Here is a 26,640-nt window from a genome sequence, read left to right as displayed (position 1 = left end):
TGCTTGTGGATGAGTTGTATGTTCTCACCTACTCCTCCTGTGCTATAGCTGTCTGCCTGTTGTCATACTTCCTGGCACTATGGCTATGGTCTCACCCTTTGGAATCATAAACCACCAAATTAAAGTCTTTCTTTCAATGTTGCCTTGGTCATGGTGTTTTATCACGGCAATAGAAAGGGAACTAAGACAGGAGTGAGTACCAGTGTGTGGGCTATTGCTGTGACATGACTAACCATACTGTTTCACATTTTGCCCATATCCTCTGGTTTCAGAGGTAAACAGTATTAAAACGAGGCTAACATCAATTCTTGGAATATGTTCGCAAAGAATGCAGTTGCCTTTTGTCCTTATGCTAAGAATCTGCCTGCTGGAAGGAAAACTGAAGAGTTTTAGACTAGTTTTGCTGGGAGTGAAGATTTCAGGTATTGCCAAGTATTGCCTGTGTCGTGTGGCTATGAGTGATCACTACTATGCTGATCTACAATGAAAAAAAGCAAGTAGGGCAAAAAAAAAATACAAAATGTACAGTTTGAGGAAAAAAGGAACACTAGGATATTAACATTGAAGCCTTAGTCTGTGATAAAAGATATGGAGAAATGTAATAATGGTAGTGACCCTCAGGGCAAGAACCCGCCCAGTTGTAGACTCTCAGCTACTGCTCCAAAACTGTGCCTGCCTGCTGTTGCCATGATCCCTGCCATGATGGTCATGAACTCACCCTCTAACACTGTAAGCAAGCCTCAAATCAGAGGCATTATTTTATAGGTTGCCTAGATCTGCATGATATTTTGTCATGTCAACAGAAAAGTAACTAAGATAATTTGCATTTCTCTACTGTTATCTATCACTCACACCATGCATTTTCCAAAGGATTTTACACAGCCATTTGTGGACATGCCTTACTTCCTACACTAAAAGAAAATGTAAGCACATTTTTTTTTTTAAAAAAAATGCCTTATTTCCTTATTCCTAGTTGAAGGCTATAGAATAGTAGTTCTCAACCTGTGGGTCATGACTGCTACAGGGACACCTCGTATTATCAGAAAAACACATGTTTCTGGTGGTCTTAGGAACTGAGACTCCTTCTCTTTCATGTTCATGTGGGTCCACCCACATGCAGACACACACAGCAGTACAGAACTGTGTTAAAGGTCACAGCATTAGGAAGGTTGAGGACCACTGCTATAACATATCTTCTCCATATCAGGATCATCACAATGAGAAACTTCAAAAAACTGATAAATATCATTAGATTTCACCCACTAATGAAACGAATGAGTTTTGTTCATTTTTAGATAAAATTTAGTATATATAAATCCTATGATTATAATGACAAATTGAGGATAAGGAAAATCAGAAGCAACCACAAATAAAAGGTCTGAAAAGAGACAGAAGGAATCATAACTAGACAAGTTGTTTGGGATTATTCTAATTCCAAAAACAATGAATACAATTTGGAAAAACTAGGAGGTGAAAGAGGATGAGGTTACTATTTAAGAGCCTCAATCTATTATAAACATTGAAATTAAACTAAATCTTCTCCTGGAGAGATTTAAAAGTGAAAAATACAAAAGAAATATACCTAAAAAAATAGGAATACACACATACACACATACACACACACACACACACGCACACATGAACAGAGTGTTAAAGCTATTTTGCAAAACAAATTCTCGTTATTTTAGTTTACAAAGAAAGTGGCTTGAATTTTGTTTTATTGCTCAATAAAAGGCAGAGTTCAAAATCTTTAAAAGGACCAATTTTCTCCACTGTTCTGTTAGATTTTCCTGAGGAAATGTTTGCAGTTCAGCATGGTCTGAGATAATGAGTTCTTAAAGGAACAAGCCCAGTGTTCTTAATATGCCCTTACTTATACACACATGTCAAATTTTGCTGCTTTTTAAACAACATGGTGTAAAAGTAAATATGTAATTACATAATTTATTGGATAATCATAAAGTCTATTATGAGTTGTTCTTCACTGTTATTTTTCTTATGCATTATTCAAGTCCATTTCCAACTTCATCACTTTGTAACTCAGTGTTCCTGTAGCACTTAAGAACTTATTCCTCAAGAATAAGAAAAATACATTTTAAAGAATATGCGCTTCAGGCTGGGGAGATGACTTGGTTGATAAAGTGCTTGTTGTGTAAGCATGAAAACCAGAGTTTGGATACTTGGCATTCAGAAAAGTCTGTTCATGGTATCATATCTAACAACTTACCCTTGGGGAAGGAAAAACAAGTAGATACCTGGAGCTTACTGACCAGGCAGGCTAGCCTTACCTATGAGTTCCAGGTTCAGCAAGAAAAGAAAGGCACACCGTGATTGAAGAGGACACATGATGCTACCTTCTGATCTCCACATGTACTTACATACATAGGTAAACATAAACATACATATACATCATATTACCATATACAAGAATAAATACTAATGTAAGTATAAGAACATGAAATATTTGGCTAAAAAAGAAGATTAGATGTGTGTAAGTACAGAACATACTAGAAATTCTGTCTTTGTAAGAAGTCAATATATTAGGGTATAGTCACCTAGTATGCACTCTACTCTAATCGCAGGATTGGGAAGTGAGCAGTAGAGAGACGAAGGTTAGGGAGACCCCACTAAGGGTCCCCTTACTGCCCCTAGTCCAGCCACCTTGCCCCTGTTTCCAGACTTGTTGCTTAACTATTTTATTATGCAAAGGAAGGAGCAGGCAACTGCTTTAACTATAATCACGTCCTTCTTCTATGTTTACACAAATTTATGAAAACTCAAGCAAATATCCAAAGTAATCATCACCTTATTCAGATCCTGTGTGTTCGCAAATTCACACAAACACACATGCACAACTAGCAGATTCCTTAATTAAGGAGACTCAAGAACATGATTTTAATAAGTAAATTTAAAAAAAGAGGTGGAATAGATAGTAGCAGAAGTACATCCTCTACACCATCTAGATTCGGAAAGATTGCTTCTCATTCTAATGCAGAAATGAAGAGTAAAGGGGAAAATGTCTTGTCTCTATTCATACCCCAGTGTTTCCTATAGGGAGGTTGAAGCCTTAAGAGGCCAAAATGTTCTGTTGCTACTAGAAGATGCATGTGTGCATGTATATGTGTGTGTGTACTCAAGGAAGGTTTATTATGATGGAAAAATGCTGTCTTAATTTTCTTCTCAAATTAGACAGAGGAAACTATGTACTTCGTAAAACATATGGTTATATATCTTAGTTAAAAATATAATAATGTAAATTTCTAAATAGCTCATTACTAAGTACATAATTCATACATCAGAGGCTACAAGCACATGAAAACATTTTTTGAGCTTTTGACTTTTAATCTTCTTCCTAGTCAACAGGTGAAAGTCAAATGCAAATACACTAAACCTTCCAGCTCCCAGTGTTGTGGTTGGTAGATTTTATGGGAAGCCTGTGAAGACCTTTGTTCCTTTTCTCTCTGGTTCAAAGTGCACAAAAGTCCCTTGCACTGCCAGGGTGGGGCTATAGAAAGGAAAGTATTATAACAGCCAAGCTGCTTGGAACTTTTGCATTGCTATATCAGAACAGAATGGTGCATGGCTCCCTGAAATTAAAAATGGAGTTTTATATTAATGATTAGAAGTGCACTTTTTAACTGGAAGATAGGCCAGCAATCTGCGTTTAAGGATCTAGTAACTGACTCACCCACTGGAAAAAGAGATCACATGACATCTTACCTGTTCAGGGTTTTGTACTATGTATCTCCTAATGGTAGTTTGTGGATACGTAGTAACTTTCACTGTTGGAGAATGAAGTTCCTGTAAAGAAAAATGAAATCCAGACAAATACATATAAGTATCATTATTTGGTAACCTGGAGCCATTAATAATAAGGAACAATTTTCATGGTGAACATTATATAGTCATTTTCATTAACAATGTTATGTGACTTTATGATTTATTTAACTTAAGTGTTGGAAATACTTTTACAAAGCAGCATTTGGTCAGTGCTGTTGTAAGTAGTTGATTATACTAATTTCTATTTTACCATACTTTTTCATATTTTATTATGTTTTTTATATATTCTTCTCTGCTAGAGTTTGCAAGGTAAAAAGTTCTATGAAAACTAACAGTTATTTATCCTTACATTCTACCCTACCTCTAAAGACTCAATACCTAATGACAATAAATACTTTACAAAAATAATAGAGGCACTATTCTTTCATAAAATATTGAAAGTGAATATTTCCAAGACTCCAGTTCCGAATTCATTTTTATATTTACATACTGGAGATATATTGGAGTAGAGTGAAATTGCATAAATGGTGATAGAATATATTAAATAGGGTATACTATTTTCCCTTTTATTGTGCTTCTCTTCCCATTTTGGAAAAATTCTGCTCCTTGTTTTTACGTCTAAGTTTTCTACAGTCTTCTGAACCATCTAAGACACAAACAGAATCGGTAGTTTCTCAGAAAATTAGGAAACAACCTTCATCAAGACCTAGCAATACCACTTTTGGGTATATACCCAAAGGATGCTCAATTGTGCTACAAGGACATGTGCTCAACTATGTTCATAGCAGCATTGTTTGTCATAACCAGAACCTGGAAACAACCTAAATGTCCTTTGTCCAAAGAATGGATAAGGAAAATGTGGTAAATTTTACACAATGGAGTACTACACATCAGAAAAATAATGATATCTTGAATTTTGCTAGCAAATGGATGGAGATTGAAAACCCAGACCCAGAAAGACAATTATCACATGTACTCACTCATAAGTGGTTTTTAAACATAAAGCAAAGAACACCAGCCCACAAATCACAATCCCAGAGAACCTAGACAATAATGAAGACCCTAAGAGAGACATACATAGATCTAATCTACATGGGAAGTTGCAAGAGACAAGATCTGAGTAAATTAGGAGCATGGGGACATTGGGAGAGGGTGGAAGGGAGGGGAGATGGAAGAAGGGGAGCAGAGAAAAATGTAGAGCTCAATAAAAATAATAATAAAAAAGAAATAATACCGTTCATAGTCATTGAATAGAATTGTAGCATTATGTTTCCTGTTCTATTTTAAAGTCTATCTAAAATAAGGGCCTCAAAATTGCCCTAAATATTCTCACTCATCTCACTTCCTCCTACCTAGTCTGAGGCAAGAGAATTTAGAAAATTTAAAATGAGTAAAGTGACTTGAATCTAAATAACAACTGGTTTAAAGTAGGTGTCTCCACTGGGGGATTTATTTTTAAGAAATTCATTGCAAAATTCCCTTTTCCTACATTTTACTAATCTGCTTTCTTTCTAAACTTTCTAAGAGAGAACTGTATTGCAATGACATGTTTAGATAAACAGTTAAGCTTAAATTCAATTCATATTAAATAAGTTGTACAGAAAAATTACTCATAATTTACATTATGTCAACTTCTTTTTTTTCTGGAAGACATGGGTTCTGAGTATGAATCAAATGCAGTATGACTTCCAGGCTTTCTGATTTTTATTATTTGTTTTTCTGTTGGCCCAATCCACCTGCCCATCTGGTTACTAGTAATATTTTCAAGGCTATGGACAATCACCATACATCACAAGGATAGCGCAATATGACACACCCTATAGCCTGGTACATATCCTTAATGTACTCAATAAAAAATACTCATGCATATAAAGATAAGCAGAGCCAATCAGTAGAATAGCACAGTGTGTTTGCATCCAAAAATCAGAAAGGGTACCTCCCCTTCTCTTCTCAGTCTCTTTATTACTTGCTGGCCTCTTGGAGCTGTTTGTTTTACTCATTACCTAAATAATTCTATATGTTTCTGTCTATTGTTAGAAGCTGGGCCTGCTTGTACATGCTTCAGTTAACATTGCAGATAATCCACATCAGAACTGTGTAGGAGGGTTCAATGTTCGAGAACTCGATGCTGGGAAGACTGGGAATTTCCACCTACTTCTTGCTGCCGGCGTGATTTGTCACCACAGAAGCAGCACTAGGCAGCCGCTCTGATGTTCTCTATGAACAGCATAAAGCAGATGCAGTCTTGGACCATAGAGCTGAATATCTCCATTGTCTTTTTTTTTTTGCCCCACCTCTGCCATAGCATACTTCAGAGGAAGTTTTCAGGATTTATATTGTCAAAGGCACTAATAGATTCATGCTGCAGGCTACCTGCATGGAAAGGAGCTGGAGCAACTGGGAGTACATTGACCACCTTGTGTACTTACTTTGCTAAGAATTTAACTGTTTTCAAGCACATGCATGACTCACATCTGTGTCCCTTTCTGAAAGGTTAGAAGCTTCCAAAGTCTAACACACTTGGGCTCCAGCTCCTTTGAAATTAGTTCCTATTTATGGGCCGTTTGGATCACCATTGTTCTAGATTTTGTTTCAATGACTGCATTGCCACCAGACTTGGTGTATTTTGGATTATCATTACAGCAGCTGATATTACGAAAAGACCAGAAACTTGCAGCCACACTTACTGTCTCTGGGATCATAATTTGGCTGTTCTTTGCTTTCAAAAGTCTGTTGTTCTGATTCTGGATCCCATCTTGGGGGAGTGGTGGTTTGAATAAGTTTCCCTTATGGAGTCAGGTAGCTGAACATTTGGTTCCAGTTGGTGGTACTGTTTGAGTAGAACATGGAATATTTAGGTGGAGGAATCTTTCTGGAGGAAGTACTTCATTGCGGATGGGCTTTGTGGGTTTATAGACACACTCTACTTCCAGAATATTTTCTGTTACATGTTTATGGTTAAGATGTGATCTCTCAGATTTCTGCTCCCGCCACCTCTTGGTATGGTTCACCTACCATTATGGACTCATCTTCTGGAACTATAAGCCCAATAAAGTCTTTCTTCTTGTGCTTCCTAGTGTTAGTCAACTTGACACAACCTAGAGTCATTAGAGAGATGGAAGCCTTAATCAAGAAAATGCTTCCATAAAATCAGGCTGCAGGAAAGCCTATAGACAACTTTGTTAATTGGTATGGAAGGGCCCAGTTTATTGTATTTGGACCCCTGGGCAAGCGGTCCTGGGTTCTCTGAGAAAGCAGGCTAAGCAAGCCATGGAGAACAAGCCAGTAAGCAACACTCTTCCATGGATTCTGCATTAATTCCTGACTCCGCAATCCTGCCCTGTCTGAGTTCCTGTGCTAACTGCCTCCAGTGATGAACAGTGATGTGGAAGCATAAGATAAATAAATCCAGTCCTCCCCAAGTTGTTTTTGGTCATGGTGTTTTATCACAGCAATCCCAACTCTAAGACAGAAGTTGGTATCAGGATAGTGGGGTACTGCTGTGACAGACAAGATCATGCTGTTTTGGGAGGATTGTGGAGAGAATTTGGAACTTTGAGCTGGAAAAGTCATTGAACGTTGAGAGCTCAGTGAGCTCTTCTGGAAGACATCAATGTTGATAGCAGTACAGATGATGAAGCCCTGGTTTGTGACGTGACGTATGGAAATAAAGCCTCTATCAGGTCATTTGTATGAAGGATCTGTGGTGGCTTATCAGCTGGAGCTGAATAATTGGCTGTGACTGACAAGAGACCAGAACTACTAAAGTAAAACCTTTTCCTTGCTGTGACAATCGTTGCTGGTCAGCTGGGATGAAGAATCAGTGGGGATTAAGAAGAGATCAGCATCACTGAGATGAAGTCTTCTAGGAAGTGGTTCCTGAGAGAACACAGAAGCTGTGTTCTAGAGGTGGCCTAGGTTGGCAGCTGAGCTTGGTAATGCCTAAGAGTCACCCAGGTGGTACTAGTTTTGAAAGCATGAGGAGGTCACCGAGAGCACCTGAGTTTTAGCATTGTGAGAGGCCATTAGTAATGGTGCAGCCTCAGTGGCAGTTGAAGACACAGAATTTGAGGCTTGGCACTATGAAGAGAGCCTACGGGAGGGTATTGTTGAAGTGCAGCCCAGGTGCAGCAAAAGACGCTAGCATTTTGGAGATGCCAGTACCATGGGGTGACCACTAAGAACAGCCCCAACTGTTTGAGTTCCTGTGCTGACTTCCTTCAATGATGAATAGCAATTTGAAAGCAAAAACAAACCGTTTTCGCCCCAATTAATTTTAGTGATGATTCTTTATCACAGTAATGGTAACATTAATTAAGACACTTCCCTAATCACTTTTGGTCATAGTGTTTTATCATAGCAACAGGAAAGTAACTAATATATGGTATGTAAATGATTATCATTCCTACTTACATTCCTGGTCCCCACTCTTCTCCCTCACCAAGGGCAAAGACTTCTGCCATCAGGGTCGCAAGCTGTAAGAAGCACGTAGGTCCTTGTGCTTACAGACAAGCACTAGGGGGACCAGAAATGTTTAGCACACCTAGTTGTCATTTCAAAGGGAGGTACATAACTTGTTTTAATTTCATTTTGTTTTGTTTTTGGCCAGAATGCTGAGAACAGATGTGCTTAGTAGCCTAATGACATCTGTACTATCTATATGGCCAGGCAACACCAGTTCCCCCAGATTTATGTTTATCTCAGTCAATCTATAGTGCTTTCCTCCCAGAGCCCTTATCATGAGCATTGTTTACCTTGAATCTGCTTCCTTAGTTACTATATATAAACCTATCTTTCACCTGTATTTTTACAAGAGTTTCAATGCAATCATGTCTTAAGCATTATTGTATACATGGGATTAGGTTAATTATCATGAGAAAATATTTTTCCAAATTGTGCTATACTTACATATGTCTAAAAATAAACTGCCCAGTGTCAAACTTTGGAAGTTTGAACTAGCACTGCCTACTGAGTCACGTTTAATCAGACTTTCTTTTCCACTCACCGAGAGATTCTGCTCGCTGTAGTGTTTGCAGAGACTCCCACAGCAAGTTAGGGAATAAGAGTGACTAATTTATGCTTCATTTATGGATATTTAAATGCTTTAGAGTAGGGACTTTGGGCAACCTCTACAATGACTTGGGTATTTTTATTTTACCCACTGATATCAGTTTTGAGAAAATCTAAAAAGTTTCATAGATCAAGGAGAAAAGATCTGGATCTAACATTTTGTAATTAAGAGTACCTGGTCTCTTGTCTGATTTGCTTTCTGGAGAAGGGTTGATAGTGCTTGCTCAATGGTCAGATAGTCCTCTGGTACTTCTTTGTGAAGAGTGAAAGCCAGTTCAGATGCGGAGTCACTTTTCAAATTAAGGTTATTCTCTAGTTAAAGCTAGCTGATGTGGCCACACAAAGTACATTGGAGACCACAAAGAAATGTGCTACGCAAGTATGACCAATAGCAACTCAAGAAGCAATAGCAGCAGCTTGGGGACTAGGAGCCTCTCTATAAATTTTAAAATACGCATGGTGAGATTTTTTTATAAAGTATTTTGTTTTGCTGTATTCATCCCTGCAGAATTAGAACAAAATACTGCTTAATGTTAGTCAATTAAAATTTTGGCTTTATCTGGGCATTGTAGCATACCCCTTAAAATATTCATCGTGTTGGAAGTAGAGAGCCACAGATTATATTAAAAGAGACAAAAGAGACAGAAACCCTGTATGTATTGCTGCAGGCCTGTAATTAAAGTACTTAGGAGGCTGAAACAAGGGTATCTGGCTTTGCAGATTAGCCTAGTGTACATACCTAGACTTGTCTCAGAAGTTCAATAAAAAGGGAAGAAAGAAAGAAAGATAGAAAAAGAAAAAAACACTAGAATAAAGAAAAACTGGAAATGTTTTATAGAAAAGCTCAGTATTATTAATATAAGAGGCTTGTTTTACATTAATGAGAACAAGATCTGTAAATTAGTAGTGAAGTAATCAAATACATATACAATTAAATAAAATAATGCTCAGAGATTATGAATGAAAGCATGGGAAGTTGGGACGATTGTAAGAGCCAGAAATCAAGACCATCCCTAGCAAAACCTTATTTGCTGGATCTAAAATCATTGCATACATGAATTCACAGTGACTGTGATTGCATGTATAAGACCTGTCCAAGATCAAACCAGTCAAAATACCAACACAGTTGAGGGAGATCATGAAGTCCCACCCCTACCTAAGAGAGCATCTGGAAACTGATAGCTACTAGGGGATGGGGAGTAAGATTTTGTCAGGGATGTGTCCCTGAGAAACTCTCATTCTCTAACAGAGGCTCCAACAGCCATACCTATGCAGGAAGCACCAAGAGAACTCTGAAAAATCGATAAAAGCACATGAAGGCTGGAGAAAAAGGTGTTGTGAGGGAAGGATATGAATCAGTGGAGGAGGAATAGAAAGCAGATTTGATCAAAACACATTATATGCAAAATTCTCAATAAACATATGAGGGAAAAGAAAGTGGTTAATAAACCTCAAACTATTCAACCAAACTAGGAATCAGAGCTTAACAACAGCAAAATACTATGTGTTGGCCAGAAACTTAAAATAGCATCTTATTTACACCCTAAATTGTGTGCTCCTCTCCCATGTGACTACAACTTTAATATGCTTTATTTCTTAGACTTCTTTTGCATGTATCAGTTAGATAAATCTTTTTTATCACAGATTTCCTTTAGATATACAATACTTACATTAAAACCTAATCCAATAACTAGGATTATTAGGTCATAAAGGTGAAAGATAATTACAGTCGGTTTGTTATTGAAATCATACACTCATAATGAGCATAATCTCTTGTCGTGTAAGGGTCTACCTCTAAATATAAATTTTTAAGTATAACCACTTGCAAAGGCAGTTCCTCAGTCAACCCAAAATGTAGATGTTTTATTTGCACTAAAACCAAGAACCCTTAAAATAGCCACACTCACCAGAAGATTCTCAGCTAAAATTAAACTACGCTTAAACTGAAAGTTTGAATGAGAGAGAGTAATGGAAGTAAAAATGTAATTCATGACACTTGCTGCACATTCTTTTCCTGAGCAGGACTTATTTTCATATGAGAATATTCTCTTCCTTTGTGAATGCGTAGTTCTATAAAGATCTAAAGATTGTTCACACATATGAACATGACTTACACAAAAAGGAGAAAAACAAATCTAATGTAGCATACAACTTTGTTTACCTGTTCAGCATTTTGTGTTATATGTAGAGTGCTTGGCGCGCAAGTAGAGATTTTCAGAGTTGGAGAATGGAGCTCCTGTTGAGAGAAACAAGACATTCAGAAATTGTTTCAGAGCACTGTGCTTTGCAAGTCTCCTGTCACTGGGATTATTAGCTCATACAATTTAAAGGATAATGTGTCCTTTATATTTTTACAATAATCTTATTAGTCACAAATAAGAGCACTGCATATAGCTTTCTTTGATGATGTCTATCTTTCCAAAGGCCACATTTGCTGAATTACTTGGCCAACTTTTTAAAGTAACCTAACAATAAAATAAATTCTAGAGCACTTTTATAACAGCCCAGTCTTGTATCGTTAGCTTTTATTTTTTTCTTCTTTGACAACCATACAAATATATACCACAATGGTATTTTATGTCTTGTGTGAATAAGATAAAAAACTTGTTGGGCAAAAACAAATAAAAATTATCAAACTAATAGAGGAAGCTACCTTTGAAAACATGAGTGTTACTTTTCGATTCTTTGAAGTTGGCTCCATCCCTCTTAATCCTTTCTGGTACCAGCTTTAATTCTGGACTCAGCACTGTTGCTTCAAAATCATTCACAGAAGTGAAGTGGTGTGGTATTCATAGTGATTAGACAAAAATGACTACCCTTTTGACTATGCTATACCATTGTTTATCTTTCTCCCCAAGTTAGTTAATATGCATTACCTCATTATTGTGTACAGGTACTGGGGATCCAACCTGAGACCTCACATGTTACCCAAGTGCTTACCACTAAGCTCCATCCCCATCTCCAGATTGCAAAGTTGATAGCATTACTCAAGCTCCTTACACCTCCCTATAATTTACAATGGATTGACGTGCCTCCAGGATATTTTCCCACAAACAGAAAATGTTTTTCTAAGAAAGGGATAATTAAAATCATCACAGGTATACAAGGTAAACACTGACAAGTTTATCAGAAGCCAAGCTACAGTGGAAGTATAACATGTGTTTTTAAAACACTTGCTCAAACTGGAGACTGTTCTAGACACTTTTGCACTTTTTTATCATTTTGTCTTCAACTTGTTACATTTTCATCTTGCCCTTCTTTTGTGTCAACTTCAATAACACAGATTCAGTATTTTCAGGCACCTCTGAATAGGTTCCTGCATTTCCTGCTAGAAGCTAAAAATTGTTCAGGTAAATGCAGAAGGTTACAGACTGTACAGCTGAAAGGTACATATTCTTCACTTCAAAAAATGATTCCAAATACAACCATGTGCTAATGGATCTGGTAAAAAGATCATGGGGAAAAAAAGAGAAGTTATTCTATATGAACATAATGCTTCTATTCTTTTTTTAAAAAAATTAGTGAGATATTTTAATAGCATATTAATTATACAAAGTAAATGGTTTCATCATGACAGTCACATGCATAAAATGTTGTTAGATTATAATTATCTTTTTATTGATCCTGCAAACAGTCATTTCCTGTTTCATAATAAGTGAGAAATTGTTTGTGAATGAATCAATGAAGAGCATGTCATAATTTAAAGGTCACCACAGTAATAAGGTTTCTTTTTTTAGCAGTCTTTCTAAGTGTTTAATTTTGTATAAATCACACACATATGTATATGCGCATATATAGAGAGAGCCTTTATACTGAAATCATTAAATTCAATGGGCAGTGATATGTTGATTCACATAGCTTTTGAACCACAGCCTGATAATTAACTCCTGATAATTAAGTAAAGCACAGATGAGGTGTTTTGTTATCATGGTACAATAGAAAGGTGCCTGGGCTTGGAGTCGGGCTACTTGGGTTTGAACCGTGTTATAGGTCTGGACAATTTGTGATATTGGGTAACTCTTGTCTCTTCTAGGAAGTTCAGTTTCCTTGTGTGGGAAACGGCATGAGGTTGTGTGTAAACACGATTTAGACAATCCTTACTCTCTGTTTTATTTCTAATATTTCTATAAACAAAGGAAGATCATTTTTATACTTTAAACTTATTTTTCCATATTGGTTCCATATAGACAAAAAAATTTTAAATTCTTTAAGCTTGTCATTTTTGTTTTCCTTTAATGATGATGTTACTGATGATGATGAGATAATAACACATATTATGAGTTTTCTATTTCAAGCAGCTTATATAGCATTTTCCAAGTCAATACTTAAAACAAGTTCATAAGAAAGGTACCAGAACAATCCTATTATACTCACAAGTAATGTTATATAAAGAAGCTCAATTTAATAGGTGAAAGTCATACAGGCAATATTAAGTACTAGAATTTCAATAAAAGTAGCATGGCTCCAGAAATCACACATTTAATCAATCTGCATTACCATATTTATAACTTGCTTGATTATACTTTGTTTTATAAATTGAAAAATCTACTTATAAGGTAAGTTATGATTAGATGTTATATTAGGAGTCTAAATATATTTTTATTTACTTCTTTAAAATTAGTTCTTGTGAAAAGTAACATTTATATTTTTGGCTATTGGAGAATTAACTGAAGACTTTGTGCATGCTAGAAAAAGGGTTTTGCTTCTAAGCTATATTCTGGCTATTGTTTTCTGTGGCAGCATTTCAGTATGTACCTCAGGCTGACCTCATCATTTCCCTGCCTTTAGTCACAGGCTCCTTGAATTACAGGGGTGCATTATCACACCTATTTCAAAAGCAACTTTTGTATTCTTCAAAATATTACACCTATCTAAAAGTGATTGCATGAGGAGACAGTCCTGATTAAATAATTTAAGCTGTTATAAATTAAATAAAGGGTATCTGTAGACTCCATGATAGATTTGCAAAATATAGCCTCGGGGCTCTAAATTAAATAAGGCACTGAAGTTCTATTTACCACCTACATCATTTAATCCCTTTAATATTTCAGGATAGTTCTACTTTTTCTTATAAAATATACACTATATTATTGAGTCATCTATCCTTGTGGCTCAGAAATGATAGACATCACCTTGTTGTCAACTTTCTTTACACATAAGTCTGGTGAAATCAACGTTCATAATTGCACAGGTGAGACTGGTAGAAAATCCAGGTCTGTTTGTCCTCTGTTGCCTCCAGTAATGATTTGCAGCTTGGACAAAGCTGTAACAGTGCTGCTCCTTCTCTTGCTCATTCACTTTGTATGAAGTAGACATGGCCTTGGCAATGTTAAAATCAGAGTGGATTGAAATCAGTTGACTTGTTGAGGAAATTTTTGCCACACCACTCAAAATAATTTTCTACATCTTAGCACATACTTCATCAGAGCTAGAATCTTTGGTTTCCAGTAGGGAATTCACTATTCACAAAAAATGTATCCATTTTCAACTGTTAAAATAGCTATGTTTCTTCAGAGTTAAATCAGTTGAAGTGTAATGGTCCAAGTTCCTCAGTTATTTACTCTAATAACAGTGCTTTTCAGAATCACAGGGCAGGGAAGAAAGAAAGTCAGAGGCTGGGAAACTGTTATTCTCATGTAGACATTAAAAAAAACCTACAAAACATACCCTATGGTCTTAATTTAAGAATTGTTTGGAGAATGGAATTAAAAATCAGAACAAATGCTATTTTTGTCCTCTAATAAGTTTTTATGCTATTCTATGGTGATAAAAATAGCATTATCACCAAATGGCTTATTATAATAAAAATACAAACATGTTTAAACTGAGACACTTTATTATCTAATTAGAATGAACTAAAGAAGATAATTAGTATAATGGAAATATTTGAAAAAGGCTTCTAAATTCAGTGATGCATAATTCATTGAAATAGCTGTGTTAACTTGGGAAGTTATCTTTGATGGTTGGAACACTGGATTTTTTTAATTTGTATTCTTGTTTTATTTTCTCTGAAAACCAAGTCCTGTATAACCAAAGCTAGTCTTGAATTTCTGTGTAAGCCAAAATAACTCTGAACTTCTGATTCCCAAATCCTTTTAAGCCAGACATGTATGACCACATGCAGTTTATGTGGACACTGGAGATCACACACAGGGATTCATATATTTTAGACAAGCACTCTAGCAACCGAGCTGTATCTCCAGCCCTCTTTCTATGTGTAATGGATGTTACTTGTTATGTAACAGGGTAGAGAGATAGATTAACAGACTATAATCTCAACCCTTACCAAAGTTATAATCAGTTAGCAGATAAAAATTTACAAATAAAAGTGAAATAAGAGCTATAAGGAGTTAACTATAGAAACTTCAAGTGGTAAGAGGTAAAGTTAACCTCACCATAACCAAAGACTGGATTACAAAGAAATATTCGAGGAGGGTAATAAATCTTGCTACAGTTTTGTCATGTGCAGACAAGTGTAAACATTGGGGGCTTATTTCGAGAACAGAGGTTTATATTTGGTTGAATAAGATTTCAAAAAAATAATGTATGTACATAGGAAGCAGATCACAAGCAGATCTAAAAGTCAAACAAAGAAATTTATAGACTGAATCTCACCGAAATTTTTATGGGGAAAGGAATGACATGAAGTATTTGCAGAGTCCTTGAGAAGTTTTCTAGAAAAAAATTAGGTGTATTGATTTTGGGAGTAATTCAAAATAATTTTGTATTGGAATATCTACATTGGATCCAATAACTTTTCTATAGTTTTGATTGAGTAAAAAAATGGGCTAAGGGAAAGCTCATAAATGCTTGGCCCCATGTGATTAAGAACATGTGTCAGGAGCCTGTGTTGGAGAACAGCTGATCACATCACAATAGATTAAGAAACAGAGAAAGTGATCCAGCAACTGACCAGGGACAATATATACTGAAGGACATACACAAAGGGAGCTTAGTCTTTTAGAGAGGCCACAGTTCCCTGAAAGTTTATAGATTCTCCAAAAACAGTGCTACCAACTCAGGCATAGATGTTTAAAACATGAGCCTGAGAGTGCCATTTTATAATCAAGCCACAATAACACCCAGGCTAAAGTTTGTGAAAGTAGATAAGTGGGTAAGTAAGTGCTATGTTTGAGGCAAACGTCTTTCCTTAGAAAGTTCCAAATAATGCTTGGTGTGTAGATGAGTACTGAAGAGTTATAATAGTCCTCACAGGAGAATCTTTGGGCACATAAGTAATGTGTCAAACCATTAGAGGGTTATAGAATGAAATTTAATAAACAAAAGAACTTCACTTTGACAGAATTTCATCAGCAGGGCAAATACATGAATATATCTAAAAGCAAACTAATTAACAGCTACAAGCAACAATAGCTCAAGGAACTGATATGAGAACCAATCAAAATACCTGGCCTTTAACATCATATGCCATAACAATTGTGACAAATATTTATCCATCAAAACAACAAACTAAATATAAACAAGTCAATTTCAGATGCTTAATAAGACCTATGATCTGGAAAACAAAACTAACTGGCTCATTGAGTGACTTCCTTATGTCTATTAAGGTGATGTGCTGTTCGACTTTTTAAGAAGCAATGTGTGCCTTTCTAGTTTGATTTCAAAGAAAGGCTGTGGAAGAATAACAGTCTGAAACAGTTCCAGTTAATAACTATGCCTTTACAAAAACCATATTCATAGAAAAGGAAGAAAAACCAGAGGTATGAAATACAAAAGGGGTAAGGGAAGGAACAGAAAAGCAGAATAAAGAGAAAGAAAACGCTTACATATTCTATTTACACAACATTTATTTTGATTTGCCTTTGAGTCTTGATTTTACAAATAATGTGCCAACCTTTCAGAGGTGTAAAGCCTGGGTGGAAGGACAGACCAAAGTAGTATTTTATATGTGACGCTAGTTAATTCAAGCTAATATCAGTTGTAAAAGTAGACCACATCTAGGGTAGTTGTAGATGAAAAAGCTGTAGGGTAAGAAAAATCTTAAAGATGACTTTTCAAGTGTGTTTTGAGGGGTAAGTACGATCAACAGATATCTTAGTCAGGATTAACTATTTACAAAACCTGGAATTTAAATAACAAATGTGGCAGGGAAGTGGGGAGAGTGTCAAACTGAATGTGTTTAGGAAACAGCAGTATGGATATCTAGAATAGGAGATGGAAAGATGTAATAAATGGGGGACAGATTCAAAAGCAGAATTGGAGGTCCCAAAATGGTCTTCACATCACCAAGGACATTTTGTGTCATTATGACCATACATTCCATATCAAGGTAAAGAGAGATCTTACTCTTTCAATATTTCCACTAAAGTTACCCCCAGGGCATTTGGACATTTGAAATAACTAAAAATTAATAAATTTCTTACATCATCATATGTTTTGATAACATAATCAGTAAACTTAATGGAAAATATTTTAAAAATTAATTCTGAATGACAACAAAAATCTTTGATCCTGAGAAAGAACATATTTCAGACAGAATGATATTAATGCTACATATTCTTAGGAAGTTTATGATGACCTCAAATTCGCTATGTAACTAAGGCTGTTCTCAAATTCATTATGATCCTACTACCTCAGCCTCCTGACTGATGAGATTATACCATGTCCATCCTATCTTATTTATTTATGTTCATCTACATCATCTTAGATGGTTTATAACTGGTACATGTTAAAACAATGATAAAATGCAACAATGAATCAGATAGCACAGACTTTTTAATGGAAATAAGTCAAATGCCTATGCCGAGAATATAAAATATTGCATAATGGTTATAAGTATAGTCCTGCAAATAACTGCTAGCTTTAAAGCCCAGTTTTAGCTGTATGGAATTCCAAAGGTTATATTACATCTCTGTAATTCATGGACTTAGTCTGTAAAACTGGGAATGGTATAGAACTTCATTTATGAAAGTTCATAAAACAGTTCTGTAGAGTAAAAATTAAGAGACAGTTCCAGAGAGGATATGAAATGCAAATCATGTGTACAAAAGGAAAAAAAGCCTGGGTATAGTGAAATGTATTTGTAGGCCTAAATACTTGGTAGACTGAGGCAAGAGGATCACATGGAATTGGGAGTTTCAGGCCACCTTGGCTATCATAGTGAGACTGTCCAATTTCTTCCAAATGAAATAGACAGGAAAATGCACTATGATTAATAGGAATCACTTTTCATCTTTCCTCTATTCCTAATAACTTTCTCTTTAAAACAATGGGATTTAAAAAAAATCAAAAGATATATGTTTATAAATATATGCATTTTGTTCAGGTCTCTAATGTTTTTGTTTTGTTTTTACTTTTGAAATAGTTACTGTAAACTCACACTGTAGGCTGTAACTTCATTATTTCTTTCATCCATGTGTATCCATCATCACTGATCAAAAAAATTAGCAGCACATGGATCATACATTTTTACCTTCAAATATTCCTTTAAATTCAATGGTCTTTAGAGACATTTCTTTATTTAGATAATGGATGGCTTGAGTTTATAGATATACACTGGTAGATAGGCATGTTCTGTATCTGCACTGCTTAGTACACAAACCAGTAGCCACATTCAGGTATTAAATGCTTAAAATGACAGTAGCATGACTGAAGAACTGAATTAGGTTTTAACTAATTGAAATATGAAAGTTAATAGCAATATATGGCTATGGCTTCTGTACTGGAAGTACATTTCTTTTGTTTGTTTTCTTCCAAAATAATATTTGTATTGATTATTTGAGAATTTCACACAGTGCACTCTGATCACATTTATTTTTCAGTTAGTTCTCCCAGGTCCACTCCCTTACCTCTGTGCCCTATCCTCCCCAAAAGAAGAAAAATAAACCTAGTCCAATTTGTGTTGCTCATATACTCACTGGAGTGTGGAGGCCCAAAAATGTGAGCCTATTTCCACCTTGTCTGAAGGTCAGAGAGTTTTAGGTTGTTCAAAGTTGTTGACAAGTGTGGTTGCACATCCTGACCTAGGGTGTGGTTACTTGGTCTTTTTGACATTAAGATGGCCCATATAGGTAGATTCACTCTACCCTGACCAATGTTCAGGATATTAAAGCATATTTCTGCTTCTTCTTTGAAACAGGCGGTTTGACCTTGGGAGTGGCTGCCTTTAGAATATTTGGTCTAGGGTAGGTTCCCTGCCTAAACTACAGAATGTTTTCTCATGGATTAATGGCTTAAAGTATTGAAGCAAGTAACTGTTCGAGTTGTCCGTTGTGTCCTTTGTATCATGTTAAAGCAGCCTTTTGTCTTCTTCCCCCTGTTGTATTGTAAAAATGTATGGAAAATTAACCGCAAGAAATTTCAGTATTCACTGGAACTCCCTCCTGGTACTATCCTATGTTTTCTGTTTTATTATTTTCACTTGTTTCTTTTTTTTTTTTTTTTTTTTGGTTTTTTGAGACAGGGTTTCTCTGTGGCTTTGGAGCCTGTCCTGGAACTAGCTCTGTAGACCAGGCTGGTCTCGAACTCACAGAGATCCGCCTGCCTCTGCCTCCCGAGTGCTGGGATTAAAGGCGTGTGCCACCACCGCCCGGCCTTCACTTGTTTCTTCATTCTCTTTACTATTTTTCTAATCCCCATGTCCCTAACCTGATAAGCTGGTCTCCTCCAACACTGGAGCATGATCAAACTCCCAGTGCCCAGTACCTTAAAGAAACCTGAGCTTTTTCCCACCCCCACAAGAAGCCATCAACTGTGAAGAGCTAAACTTCAGCATCCCCATTCCAAATTTTAAGGGTGCATTTCTAAGGAAAACATTAGGAGATTTTAATTCTTGGGGTAAAAAGAAAAAAAAATAAATTTTAAATTCTCATCTCAAATATTGAGTTTCAAGATAACAACTAAGAACATGAAGAGTTCTAAATTATGTTCTCTAAAGAATATTTGTGTCATTAAGCACTATAAATACAAGTTTCTATTTAAGTCTTTTGATCATATACTATACACTTTGTAAAACTGCTTCAATACTTTTCTCCCTATTCTTCCCTAATTGACCAAGCCCTATTAAGCTTTTCAAGCACATGAATCTACCTAATATTCTAATGTTAAATGAATGCCTACAGTGCAGTGAGGTTATTGAATTTATTTCCTTGCTTGTGCCACAAAGAGGTTTTGTTGACCATACTTTTAAAGAATCAAATAAATTAAGTGCTAACTATCTCAAAGATTGTACTGGATATCTTCACAGTTACCTCATCCAGTAATCTCTGAAGTTCTGAAGAAAGACATCATTTTTCCTTTCCAAATAAGCAAACATAGATTCTAACAAGTCAAGTAATTTATTCAAGGTAATACAATACTTAACACTTAACCTGGTGTTTTCCACTATATATAATCCCATTTGACTGTAACAATAATCCTATGCATTCCTTGTTGTGATTTTCCCACTTTATAGATGAGAAAAATGGCATATACTGCTAAAGAGTTTCTGTACCAGGAATTGAACTCAGGCTTAAAATCCAAAGTACATTGTTTCAGAGTTCTGTTCTATCAGAATCAACTTGAACATTTGGTACCTGAACATTTAAATCCTGAACGTTTAGTACCTACAGCAATCACTAGAACATTCCACAGAGAGCAATTTTGTGGGCATTTTCTCTGTAACTGCTTTTTGGACTACAGAATCTGAACCTCTCAAGTATCTTTAACTGGCTTTTACCTATCTCTTGGTGGCTCTGGTCAAAGTGTTCAATATATTCAAGTAACAAAGAATAAATAAATGAATTAGGTAGTAGAGAATATTATATCCACACTGGAAGATTTTTTTGTATATATTTGAAAGTATATTGCAATGAACATGGAACTTTTTCATGATTTTTAACTTGAACTTTCAGTCTTTGCTTAAAGACTAATATATGATGCTTTCCAACAAAGATCATGGGAGCATTATGGATCCTCCTGTTAGTCCCAATAATTATAAGAAACACTGAAAGTATTAATACTGAGTTAGGTCTAGGCTCAGAAGTTTCAAATGAACAGTATTTTTTAAACTTTTTTGGTTTTTCTAAACATGGTTTCTCTGTATCCCTGGCTATACTAGAACTCACTATGTAGACAAGGCTGACCTCAAACTCAGAGATTCACCTGTATGCCTCCCAAATGCTAGGATTAAAAGCATGCACCACTACTGCCTGACTCTTTTTTGTATTTTTATAGCTCTTTTTAAATTGAAAATAATTTTCTTCATACAATATATTCTGATCACAAGTTTCCCTTTTTCACCCACTCCCCAAATCTCCCCAACTCCCCCTTCAATTAATTCCAGTCCCGTTTTTCTCTTTCTCTTATGAAAACAGATAAAACAATAATTAAAAAAATAATAAATGAGAATAAAAAAGAAAAAGCATTAGAAATACACACAAAAAACTCACAACCCATAAAAACACAGAATCTGAAACCATAATATATTTAAATCTACCTGACATTTATCCTGACAGAATTTCCCAAGGCACACTGGCATTTGAATAATGTTCCTGAATAGTGTGAAGAATGCTTTTGTTAGAACCTTTCAAAGTCAGTAACATCGTCAAACACCTGCCTTAGGTTATTGTTGAGATGTTATTCAATGTTTTATACAAGAAACATGTAAATTATAAGCACCTCTTTTCCCTTCCTGATGAGACAAACACTTCATTTACTTAGAATAAAAGTCTATGATTGTGTTGTAATGTAAAGCAAAGAAAAAGTAGCTCCACTTTTTTCTTCTTTCAAGCCCAAATTCCTCACTTACGATAGTTGTTCCTGATTCTTATTCTCTCGGTCTTTTTAAATGAAAGGGAACAAAAACAGAATATATAGTTCTTTTCAGTTCATGCCTTCTGTCTTTAGCTATTACTAGGATATATGCTCCCACAAATGTAAAGAAGACATTTTACTGGGATAGCTTCTGATACAAAGAGTCCATTTCAATGTGCTTATTTAGAAACTCTTTAGCTTTTATACGAAGCTTAAGAGCATGACAAATCTCCCAGTAGTTTCACCATAAATTGTGAAGAAAGATCAGTTGATAAAATGCTTTGCTCTTCTTCCACTGGCTACATTCCCTGCCCATTACCACGGCCCCAGGACAGCTTGTAAATGTCACTGTCTGAAAGCTGGCCCCGAAATTTATCAGACCTGCTTTAACAAGAGACAATTGCCATGAACATTTTCATTCAGCAATTACTTGCACTAACAAATTCTAAAGCTTCATTTAATTGTGAGCATAAAGGGGATGACCAACTCTGAAAACATCAGCCCCTTTATCCCATGACCTCATTCGTTATTATTCAGGCAACCTACTTCCCTGAACAATCATTCTCTTTACTGACCACACCCTTGAACAACAATTTCTCAAAGCCACACACCCCTCCACCCAGAGCAGAAAAAATTTCTGGTAGGAAATAGAAATTTTAACACAGTAGGGAAGTCATTCACAGTCTTTGCAAACAGAGACAAAGGAAAATAGTAACGCAGACAGACCTCTGCCCAGGTGAACTGACAGCGAAGGTCATTTCCAAATTCACATTTACCTCTAGGCTGCTCTCTGAGGCCAGATTCTTTGTGTTACAAATTTTCAAATAAAAAAGAATGGCAAATTAGCCCATACATTAAAACCAAATATTTTATTTAATAAAATCCTCGTGGCAACATATAAACAAATATTTTAAATTGTACATCGGCATGTGCCACCTACAGCCCAGACTCTGTGTGTTTGCCCCCAAAGTGGACTTTCCTGTGACAAGCAAATGGTATTTATTCAGATCACACAATTTTCTGTAAAATAGGCACTTAAGAAGCATCTGTTCACTGAATGACTGGAATTTAAAATATTTAATTTTGATCCATTTTTTTTTCTCAAAACAGTTTCTCAGTATTCATGGAAAATATCTTGACCTTCATGAATACTTAAATTAGCCAAAGGAAAAAAATATAAGTCCGATGAATAATTCACATCAGTGTTGTTCATTTAAGACAGTATGCCATTTTGAGTTAATTTTGGTGGTTTAATATTTAAGCGTTAAGGATTGAATTCTAGAGGGTTTTGTTGTTATTGTTTTCTATGGCTTTAATTGGCTTTTAGAACATTATTCATTTATTTCTAAGACCACATTGGGCTTAAAAGTATTTCTGACTTTGTATGATTATTTTTGTTCCTGAGGGAAAACCTAATAATTTAAGTTCTACTATTAATTCAGATAACTTAGTAGCAACTGGTATCTACACTTAATTTTATTTGAGAAATACCCTATTAATCAGACAAAATAATAACCAAGAGGGCCATAAGTATGTCTCATCAATTACAGATAAGAAATAAAAGCAATATTATGTATCATATAGACAGAAATATAAGTGTTTATATCCATAAACTTATTTTTAGTACACTAGAGCACAGTAGTTTAAAAAAAGAAATAACTAAATATATTCTAAAACACCAGGGATAGAAAACTCTAAATAGTTTTAAATGACATTTAGTTAAGTATAAAATTAAGATTAAAATTCACGAAACAAAGCAATGTGGCATAAATTGTTTCTCAAAGTAAACCTTTTACTACTGAAAAACTATTTTAAAATCTGAGTTCTCTAAATATCATATATTCACCAAGACAAAGCAAAAGCTTAATTGAATTCATCGTGGCCAGAAATCGAATGTTAATCATCATTATCTTGGCTTCACTTTGACTGACATTGCATAATTGCCACATATCAACTCATCTGAAATACTGTATCTCAAAGAGAAATTTTATTAAAACCATAAAAGGAGTTTTGAATAATATTTACTTCCCAGTGCCTAGATGGAATATAATAGAGTTACCATTAAAGCATAGACATTTTGTCAGCACGAAAGTAATTTCAGATCACATCTAGGACAACTTTACATAATGCCACAATCTCATCCCACCAACAAACAGGAAGACAGGAGAACTAAATAGAAGGGCTTCCTAATCATTAACATTGTGGTGACTATCTTAAAAAGCTGGTTTGTTGTAGTCCCTTTTATTGGCCTTCATATCCAAGTCAATTTGAAATTTTATAGTCAAATTTCTCTTTTCTAACAAGGGAATCCTCTTCCTCTCTATCACATAGATTGAATCTCATCTCCTTCCTCATCACTCACCCATACTTTTATTTCTTTTTAGTGATTAATAACTCAAATATCACAGTGAAATCCATTCCTGTCTCTTATCTCAGCTACTAAGGTTATACTTTCTGCCCCTAAGGGTCTGTGCTATTTTTTTTCCTACAAAGAACTAAGTTTCAGGATGGAAATAGTCTTAGAGGGATTAATTTGGCAAATTCCATATAAAAGATGGAAAATTTTATAAAAAGCTTAACCATTTTAGTTTAGACCTGACATTAGTATTAAAAAGGAAAGTTGAAACAAGGAACAAACAATAAAACACAATTCTCAAAATTGTCCTATATTCAATATTTATTATTTTTTAATATTTTGCTCTTAAGTGTGTATCTATTATTCTTTTACTAGCATGTAAAAAAAGGCTGAGGGCTAAAATAACTGAAAAGTAGAATGACTTCAGCGTTTTTAGGACAATAGTAATTGTTGTTTTCAACCTTCATCCTTTTGGAGGTATTAAGGAGCTAAGATGGCACCAACTTTCTTGCTGATTAACATGCTAATGTTGCATATTGGAATGTAACTTTGCATCACTATGGTCACTTTATACAACCTGAGATTTTTTTAACTTTCATCTTTTTCTACCCCTTGAACTCAATACAGATGATGGCTTTTCCTTCCTACAGACAGAAAGGGTGTGAATTTGGATAGGAGGATCTTGGAGGAGCACTAAACAGAACATATTCTATGAAAAAAATATCTTCAATAAAAGTAAAAAAGGAAAAAGAAAATTATTGGTATTAAATCCTAGATTTGTTATGTATTTTTCCCTGAAATTATGCTAAGTGTTAAATAAAACAATAGTAAAATTGTTGTGCCTATGATTTGGAAGCAATCTGTATCTTTGAAGAAATCTTTTTTTTTGTTTCATTGTACATTTTAATAATATTGCTTCATATTCTCTTTATGTGCTTTCAAAAAATAATCTGTATTCTTTCCAATTGATATAGTAATGTAAGGTAGGATAAGATCCTGGTAATCATTTTATGACGTCTTCATAGTATACTTTGTAAATATGATTTTAGTTTGGATAGAAGCTCACAGAAAGCTGAAAATATGTACATTTTATATAAAGATAGAGTTATAAAATCAAAACGGAAATTAATCTGTCGTTTTATATCGTCTTTTCACATTATTCTTCATGTGCTTGCCAGACTATTAGCACAGATATTGATGTTAAAAGCAAAACAAACAAATAAACATCTTAGAAATTATTACATTTTCAAGAGTATCTTAGAGATCTGTCTTTTGTAGCTTTCATATAATACTCATTTACCTTTTTCTTGCTTTTCAAATCCTATAACCTGTCTCCTACCAACATTCCACAAATTATTCAGCCAGTACGTATAAGAATCAATGTGTCATTTTGACATATAAGAAAATTCTAAGACATATGTACCTGTCACTTAGCCAGGATCAGCATACTATTAGCTGAACACAAATAACTACACGTCACTCCATATATGCCATTGTCTCTCTATCATTCTACTTGGCACAAAACACCTGTTCGCTCCTGATATGAAGCGAATCAGTGGGAAACTGTTCTAAAAATAAACCTTTTTGCATTTAAGTTGATGACTACTTTTGTCGTTATAGGCAAAATGGTTTGCCACTTAGAACACATCTTTCAATCAACTTCAATTTTAAAAATGTGGCTTCCTATGCTCTGGTTAGGTTATGTAAATCAATGGAATGGCAACCAACTAACCACAGGCACTAGTAAATGAAAAAATATAGCTAAGAGACAGAATTTGGGAGACTATCCAACACAATCCTAACTGCAATCCACCAAGAGCTCTCCTGTAAACTACAGCAAATGAAACAGAAAGGGAAGTGAGGTTTAAGATGTGTTTTTTTTCCCCCAATAACCTGGAAAAGCTATCTTTTATTACCTGAGAATGGTCACTCCAAACCAAATTTTGGTAGGAGGAGGCAGTTTTGAGGGGGGAGAGCACTTCCCGTGAGCCGAGGGGGTCCAAGGCCTGCACCACCTTGTTCATAGGCCCACTGTAGGTCCTCACTCGCTCATACACGACACCTTTTTCTGGAGGCTGCTGGCCTTGACTTGACTGATGGTAACAGTGGTAATGCTGAGGCTGGTACTGCAGTACCTCTGTGGGCTGCTGGGTCCCACAGCTGCCGCTGCTGCTCTCACTCCAATAGCTTGAGCTCATCATCTTCTCAGTGGTCAGAAAGGGTTTCCCCGGGTGCTCTCCCTAAGGAATAAACAGAAAAAAACGATAACAGGGCAGGCCGGCAAGCAAGGACACGCAAGAGGGCCTTTATCAACCACCTTTTATCCCCGGTGGTGCCAGTGAGAGATGAGTTACCTGAGCAGCAGCAGGAGCAGGTCTGGCAGCTGCAGAGTAGACAGTACAGGATTTGAGCTCAAATGAAAAGTGGAGCCACCCTGGGAGATTGCTCCAGGAAATAGTACTGACACGCCCCTGAGGGGCGGATTCACCTGGCAGGTTTGCGTGCCAGGAGAGGCCCTGCCTTGCAACAGAGATAGCAACAAGGCTTCCCAGTAGGTAAAGGAGTCTATAAAAGGCAGAGGCAGAAGTTCAGGGCTGGAAATCGTAGGATTGGAAATCTGAAGACGAAGACACCAGTGTCCAAACTTGTTTGAGAAAACAAAGCTACTTTCCCATGGCTTG

The 26,640-nt window shown here is 35.6% G+C and overlaps 1 protein-coding gene across 1 annotated transcript in view; it reads right to left on the bottom strand.

The window, feature by feature from the left end:
- Positions 1-26,160, bottom strand: part of Pof1b (POF1B, actin binding protein) — a 67,604-nt gene extending 41,444 nt beyond the window's left edge. The window contains exons 1-3 of the mRNA XM_026789041.1: positions 25,876-26,160; positions 11,012-11,086; positions 3,721-3,801 (exon numbers count right to left, since the gene is read on the bottom strand). Coding sequence (XP_026644842.1) covers positions 3,721-3,801; positions 11,012-11,086; positions 25,876-26,160 — 441 coding nt within the window. The remainder of the gene's footprint in view (positions 1-3,720; positions 3,802-11,011; positions 11,087-25,875) is intronic.
- Between the last annotated feature and the right edge of the window lie 480 nt (positions 26,161-26,640).

The sequence above is a fragment of the Microtus ochrogaster genome, unplaced genomic scaffold (assembly GCF_000317375.1).
Source record: "Microtus ochrogaster isolate Prairie Vole_2 unplaced genomic scaffold, MicOch1.0 UNK13, whole genome shotgun sequence".
Classification (NCBI taxonomy): domain Eukaryota; kingdom Metazoa; phylum Chordata; class Mammalia; order Rodentia; family Cricetidae; genus Microtus; species Microtus ochrogaster.
Note: the sequence above shows the minus strand (reverse complement) of the source record. Positions and strands in the feature narration are given on the sequence as shown.